The sequence below is a fragment of the Anarrhichthys ocellatus genome, unplaced genomic scaffold, assembly GCF_004355925.1.
Source record: "Anarrhichthys ocellatus isolate YVR2014 unplaced genomic scaffold, GSC_Weel_1.0 scaffold1323, whole genome shotgun sequence".
In the NCBI taxonomy this organism is placed as follows: domain Eukaryota; kingdom Metazoa; phylum Chordata; class Actinopteri; order Perciformes; family Anarhichadidae; genus Anarrhichthys; species Anarrhichthys ocellatus.
This window is the reverse complement of record NW_022281297.1, coordinates 1-7,563: the sequence shown is the minus strand read 5'-3', so window position 1 is coordinate 7,563 and position 7,563 is coordinate 1. Positions and strand designations below refer to the sequence as shown.

The window sequence follows — 7,563 nt, the reverse complement described above, 5'->3', positions numbered from 1 at the left end:
ACGCGGATAAGCAGATGGGCACTAAGACTCAGGATCTCTAAGCGGTATATTGTTTGATAAGAAAAAATAAAGTTAAAAATAAAAATAAAAAATAGAAAATGAATAAGTCTTTGAGTCGCTGAGCAGATGCCTTTAAGACTTACGGCCGATATGGACACTAAGTCTCGGGACTAAGCGGTATATTGTTTGATAAGAAAATAAAAATAATACTATGCAAATATTACTAACACTATCCGGGATCCCAGCGCTGCCTTGCATCAATGATGATTGAGAACAAATAATTAAGATAAATATTATTTTAGATGAATGCAGTGTGTTGATTTTATGCTGATACTGTTCATAATATTGTTCATATACACGATTTTATGCTATTTCTACTATTTCTATTGATGCTTTGTTGATTCTATCTTATGTTGTGAACCTACTTCATTTTGGTTCATTTTCCGCTCTATATTATGCGGTATCTGCTTAATTACAATTATTAACTGACACACACACGCCATCTTACATATCTACAGTATCAACCTGCAGTGTTTGCCTTTTTAGTGTCAGTGTGTGTTTTTTAGTTTCATTTGCACATCTTGCCAAGTTTTTTTTTTTTGTTCACGTTAATGCAGGATGTCATCCATGGATATGTCAACAACCTGTAAGTATCGTTTCAGTCATTCCTACACAGAACATATATTGAGTATGCAGCACACAAACCTTACCAGTAAAGAGGCTGTGGAGTGCTGCAAAGCAGGTGCTAGAGTGGAGAGGACCGGATCAAGACCTAAGGTACGTTACTCTTTCAACTCATAGTTATCAGTAATGTAAAGATAGACAGAGTTGTATTACATTGTGCAGACCATATACTCTTGTGTTACCTATCCTCTACTATGAACCACAATTAGAAAATCTTTAAGACAAATGTTACCAAAGAAAGCGTTATTGAGTTTAAAAATCAAATGACAGTTTTAAAGTGCTCTTTCTTTAATTTAAGATTTGATGGTGAAATAAACAGGATACTCAATAACAATATATTATTGTGAGCTATGAAGAGAAGTATTAGGGCTAAAACTATATGTGAAATGTGATATGTTTGTAATCACAACTTAAGTTTGTTCCATAAAGTAGGTTATTTTAGTGAGGTGAGTGTTCGTGGCATTGGTATAAAGGTGCTCCACTGCATCAAAATTATGTTTTCAGAGTTTCAGGTCTACAGCACTGCTGGTGTTATCGAAACAAGTGATGTTACCCTCATATTTAGTGTAGTGTTGTGTAAACATCATCTATTTTCTGGCTGACAGCGGTTCATTTAACGCCAACTATCTCAACTCTCTCAGTTACAATTAAAAAAGAAAAACATAAAATCATTTACACTCATTTGTCTCTAGCAGCTGTGACCATGTACACACCTTTATGAACTTAGTCGGCTGTAGGAATTGTCGGGAGCACTTTTGTTTGAGACTAAATAAAGAATAAATTAAAGGACCAATAACTAATATACAGTCTACCAGGTGATGAACCACTGAAGGAAAAATGGAGAGAAATGTGTTTCTGTTTATTCAACAGGTTGAGCAATGATGTCTTCAGGGTTTGCTGCGTTGTGTCTCCTGCTCCTGCACACTGGTGCGCTGGGCTTTGGGCTATTGCCAGGAAAGTCTCTGAGTCACCAGGAAATCACGGAGAAAGCGATATTAAAATCCACCTTGCAGGTGTGCCGTGCTCTGGCCCAAGCTGAGGGGACAGACTTCACTTTTCCTGTAAGAATTCCCTTCAATTAGGTTGTTTTACTAGAAATGTTATGTCGTCTGTTAGCAATGTTAATATGATTTGACTTTGTGTGTTTAGGCACAGCCTTTCACTGCAAAGGCTGTTGCTGTGGCCTGCGGTGAACCACAGTCGTCCAAGAGTTTCCGCCGAGCCATTATATTTATCGTGCTGAGGAATATACGGGTGGACATTCGTCATGCCCTGAATGCAAGCTTCCACTTTGATGATGAAATGTTTGTTCAAGGAAGGAAAATCATCACTGAGGGAATACTGGCTGTGAAAGCAAGCAACAAACAAGAGAACTTTGAGGCAGCGAGGCAGAAATTGGGAGAGATTTTACATCCCTTACAGGTTCATTATTTCTCAAAGCATTACTGAAGCCGTAACTGTTTTAAAATATTCAAGGAAACTTGATGGATTATTAACCTGTGTCTTCTTTTGTCAACTTTAAGGACTTCTACAGTCATAGTAACTGGGTGGAACTAGGAAACAAACTCCCAAACTCTAATCTGATCAGATCAGACACCAGCATTGGTAACATAGCAGGTAAAGAGATTGTGTAATGTCAGAGATGGTAGGCTATGATGTGACTGTAGAGGAATTATTTCACGGAGGAAAACATAATTCAAATGTTTTTTACTCAGATAAAAGCAGGGCGACATGTCGCAACTGTGATGGAGACGACTGCAGGAACAACATCTTGGGGGACATCATAGAGGAGAAGGTACTGACCTCTGGATATTTTGGTATTGGGCCTTTATTCTCAACCAAACCCAAAGGTAAGTGATTCCTTACATTTAACCGCTAATGCCACAGCATTATATATTCAGATTCACATTAACAAGCGAATACATTCTTGAGATTTGCTATAAAATATTTGGATACAGTATAATGTCTTGACAGCAATAGATAATATGTCCTTTTAACAATGTTTCCTTGTTACTTAACCTAAAACACATTTTGCATTATGTCTCAGTAAAGCTGCAATCATGTTTCAAGTGCCTTGTACAGTATAGTATGTCCTGTTAACAACAATGTTGTTAAGTGGCCTAAAATGCACAACCTTTCCCAGTCAGGATACACATCCACTGTCTGTTTGGGGCCAATAAATATGGACTATAAGATCACCTCAGGAGTCACATTCCTCTTCAGTTTCACTTTCCCCTGTTGTGTTTTCTGTCTTCTTGACTTTGCCTTCACAGGTTGTTGTTTTGAGGCTTTTGTAAGCTTATGTTCTCAAAACAATTCAGGTGGAACTTTCCCTAATTACTGCACAATATCTAAAGTTAAAAAGAGGTCTATAGAAATAAAAGCACATATTTAACCACCAGAATGCTCTTTAGAAAATGACTAAAAAAGTAAACAGATCTCCCTCTTATGGTATCTATTGCAAAGGAAAATGCAGTCACGGAGGAGCAACGGATCAAACAAGCAACATTGAACCTAAAGGTGGGATCAACAAAGACACTTTCTCATCCAGTCACGGACACCTCCACACTGACGCAGTAAACTTGGCGATAGCTGCAACCAGTGGGTTACTTGAGGACATTCAAGGGGCTGCTGGTGACAGACCATTCCTCCAGTATGAAACCCATTCTGCATGTGTCAAGTATGTACTATAAGGAGGTGTAGAGTACGTTTTTCATCCATTTGTTCCATCTCTCTTCAACCCTCAGGATGTTGGGAATCTCCAAAGGGTCCAGCAAAGCTCTTTGTTTTGTGATTGACACCACAGGAAGCATGAGCGATGACATTGCAGCAGTGAGGACCGTCACTTCCTCTATAATCAACAGTAAAGTGGGAACAGAAGATGAGCCCTCCGTTTACATTCTTGTATCTTTTAACGATCCAGGTACAATCTTGAGGATGCTATACATTTTGTTGTTGTTCTTGTTGTTGTACATCATCATCGAGGTGTTTTCTTTCTCCTGTCTCCAACTGAACCCCAGATTTTGGGCCGCTGATAAAGACTACAGACCCAAACGTCTTCAAGTCTGCCATTAATTCATTATCTGCAGCCGGTGGAGGGGATGAGGGGGAACTGAGTCTTTCAGGGCTTCAGGTGATGTGATGTGTGGTTGTTACTACTTCAAAATCTGCCCCCAGAAGCTTGTTGGAGTGTTTAAAGTTTTAACTAAAGCTGTCCTTGTTATTCCAAACTCTCTTCCTCATACAGCTGGCTTTAACCGGGGCTCCTTCAAATTCTGAGGTCTTCCTCTTCACAGATGCACCAGCTAAAGACAAACGCCTGAAAAGCACAGTGATCGCACTCATAGAGCGGACGCAAACAGTGGTGAGTATCTAAGTGCGAAATCATTTCTGGTCAGAATAGAATTTCTTCACATCTATGTTGTGATATTGTGATCATTTCTTGACATATGTTTTAAATTTTCGTTATATTTTTTGCATTTGTTTTGTTTTGTTATTGATAATTCTCTTTGTACAGCACACAATGCTGGTCTGGGATGTGCTATGTTGAGACAGGCTCGGCGAAACATTGTGGAGCTGCAGCAATACCATAAACACATTAGTTGATTGACAGAAAAATCATTGAATGCAATTTTCATAATTCAATAATTTGCTTTCAGTATTTTTCTAAAACAAAATACCAAAATTGTCTGGAAAAATGAATACATTGATAATTAGTTGCAGCCTTAAAACTTTGTAATTTTGTTGATTTAATAAAAGAGGAACAGGGGACAGCAATCCGGTCTCACTCCCAACGTGGGTCAGTGCCCCTCGGTGTCTGATACCAACACACTGTGCTTTTAACTCCAATGTAAACCCGCCCGCGTCATTATTAGACGGTCAGAGGAACTGACATAGTATAGAGATCGTGTAGGTGTATGGATCAAACAAACAAGACATTCGTACAAAGATGGCGCTAGAAGAGTACCTAGAGTGTCATACTTTGAAGCTTAGGGCCACTGACCAAGCGTCTGTATTTGACTAGTTGGCAAAGAGAATGTGTTGGGGACAAATGATGGTATTCCTACCTTCTTTGGAAGATTTGTTTGAGGTACTTTTTCTCACATCAATGGTTACTCAAGGCCGTTTTGATTTGGTTGATTGTGCTTCTTGCTTTCCAGGTGAATTTCATGATTTCTGAGTCAACGGTGCTCAATCGTAGGAAACGCAGTGATGACACAAAGATACGTCCCAGGATAGCAGCATCAGATGCTCAGCTGTACAGAGACCTGGCTCAGGCTTCAGGAGGTCTGGCTATTGAAGTCACAAAGAATGAGCTTCCTGTGGCCACCAGCATCATAACAGAGTCCTCCAGCTCCTCTCTGGTAATATCACTTAGGTCTCACTACTACTTAGTTTGGTCAGTTCAAAGATTTCAGCTGTGTCATCTGTTTAATGTTTATCTCCTAGGTAACCCTTCTGCAGGCAGCCAGGAGCCCAGGAAAGACGGATACCTTTTCTTTTCTAGTTGATGAAACGGTAACAAACCTTAGAGTTTACATCACTGCGCGCTCCCTCACTTTCACTCTTACCGGCCCCACAGGTAATACTGCCTTTCTAAATTAAGTCTTCACTCTTTATTACGACTAAAGTTAAGGCATTAAGTGTATTACTTCATATAAAAAATAAAGTTACAGTATAGTAATGTCATCGTATAGTGTCATAAAAACATGCCAAAGTATGCCATAAAATAGTATGCCATTAAATGTCATACAAAACTAAAAAAGTCAGTATCGTAACTCATTTAACTGTAATTTTTGAAGGGGAATCTCAGCAAAGCACTGACGCAACAGGATCATTGATCACTGCATCCCAGTCAGTGGGAAACTTCAAGACTCTACAACTAAAAAGACAAGTTGGACTGTGGAAAATTAAAATGGTGTCAAGTAATCCCTACACTCTTATGGTCATAGGTGAGACCCCCATGATTGATTTAATGTGATCACAAAATGAATGTTAGAGCCATGCTGGTACTATGATGTACGGCTACTAACAACTAACAACATTGTCATCAGCCTCAGCTGTATTTATTTTCTGGTGCTGTTCAACATCTATAGCTAAAGTAAGATGATGAACATGGTAACCATTATACCTGCTAAACATTAGCAATGTGAGCATGTTACAGTAGCATGCTCATTTAAAAATTGCAGGATATGTTGCTCATACAGTAGTAGTAACCATAAAAAATTAAAAAATAGAATACTCCAGTATCGTGTGCTGTGTTGAAATAAACACTGAAAGAAACTCTGTATATTTGATCCTTTTTTTCATGACTTTATTTGCAGGTCAGAGTCCTATTGACTTCCTGTTTGACTTTGTGGAGGCATCACAGGGCCCTCTCACAGGATATGATGCTCTTGACTCACGTCCCAGAGCTGGTACAGAAAATTGTTAAGATGTGAATTTGATGACACACTGATGTAACATAAAATGATCAAGTCAAACATGATGAATTTCAACTTTCTTTAAAGGTGTCAACGGTAGCTTGTTGGTGTCTTTAACGGGAAGTGACTCTGCCACGGTGACAGAGGTCGCTCTGGTTAAATCGTCAGGGTCGGAGGAGATTAAAGGAGTCGTGGAGCCACAGGGGGGTGGAAGCTTCTTAGTTCATGTTGACATGATGCCGTCGGTGGAGTTTGTGGTGCGGGTGAAGGGGCAGGAGAGTGTTGCCCCCGGAGCTCCATTGATAGTCTTCCAAAGGCAGTCATCCACCAACTTCAGAGCCTCTAATCTGACTGTTATGGTGAGTACCTAGACCATCACTGTGTCACAGGAACATCACATCAAACATGAGAGGAGATGCAGCAACTAAAAATTGTTGTAATGTTCACTTAAATCATCATCACAAACATTGGTCCTTGTTTGATCCCCTCTGTTTTCAGGCTGATTCTGAAAGCATCTTGGTACCAGGAACACCGTTCTCTGTGCCCTTCTCTGTGATGACCACTGGAGTCGGGGGAAACTTCACCATCCGAGCCACCAACAACCGACAATTTAACTCAACATCTCCAACCAATTTATTCCTGGAAACCGGGAGTAGTGCTAATGATACAGTGACCCTCTCAGCACCTCTTAACACCCCGTTTGGTTCTGACGTCACCCTGATTATTGAGGTCGAGGCTCCTGGTGGTGGAGATACAAACTATGTTGTGCTGCGTTTCTCCATCCTTAACACGGTAATCCTCACGCTAAAGAATCCCATTTACAAGTACAATTCTTTGTTTTACAGATTTGTAACTTCCTAGATGTAATTTGTTACTGATTATAGGGAATATATTATAAAAAACTATATATCTACTTTTTGTTCTCCTCATAGGTGACTGATTTTACTCCTCCTGTGTGTGAGCTGCTCAGCCTGCAGTCAAACTGCTCTGATATCTGCAGCTTATCAATGTGGGAGCTCTCTGTTCAGGTGACTGATGGGGCTGAAGGGACGGGTGTTGAGCGTGTCAGCCTCAGACAGGGCAACGGGACTATGAACACCAGTTTGACCGCTGGCAGCGGGAACATGACCGCTGGCACCTGGAACATGACCGCTGGCAGCGAGAACATGACTGCTGGCACCGGGAACATGACCGCTGGCACCGGGAACATGACCGCTGGCAGCGAGAACATGACTGCTGGCACCGGGAACATGACCGCTGGCAGCGAGAACATGACCGCTGGCACCGGGAACATAACGGTGGTGTCCTACAGTTCGTCCTGCTGTTCGCCTGATGTAGAGCTGTTGTTTGTTGATCAGGTGGGTAATGTAGCCTCCTGTTTCTACAGCGTCCGGAAAGCGGCCACCAGCAGCTCACAACCTGCAACCACCAATAGCTCACAACCTGCAACCACCAA

The 7,563-nt window shown here is 40.8% G+C and overlaps 1 protein-coding gene across 1 annotated transcript; it reads left to right on the top strand.

Annotated features, from left to right (window-relative positions):
- Positions 1–690: 690 nt before the first annotated feature.
- On the top strand, positions 691–7,558 carry LOC116377498 (von Willebrand factor A domain-containing protein 7-like; the record flags this gene model as incomplete). The annotated part of the gene is made up of 16 exons (XM_031839139.1): positions 691–777; positions 1,555–1,745; positions 1,834–2,106; positions 2,208–2,301; positions 2,400–2,534; positions 3,151–3,337; positions 3,432–3,607; positions 3,705–3,817; positions 3,932–4,048; positions 4,845–5,048; positions 5,134–5,266; positions 5,487–5,636; positions 6,009–6,101; positions 6,195–6,466; positions 6,606–6,899; positions 7,040–7,558. Coding segments are annotated over exons 2-16 (2,943 nt in total), but the record flags the coding sequence as incomplete, so codon positions are not given.
- Between the last annotated feature and the right edge of the window lie 5 nt (positions 7,559–7,563).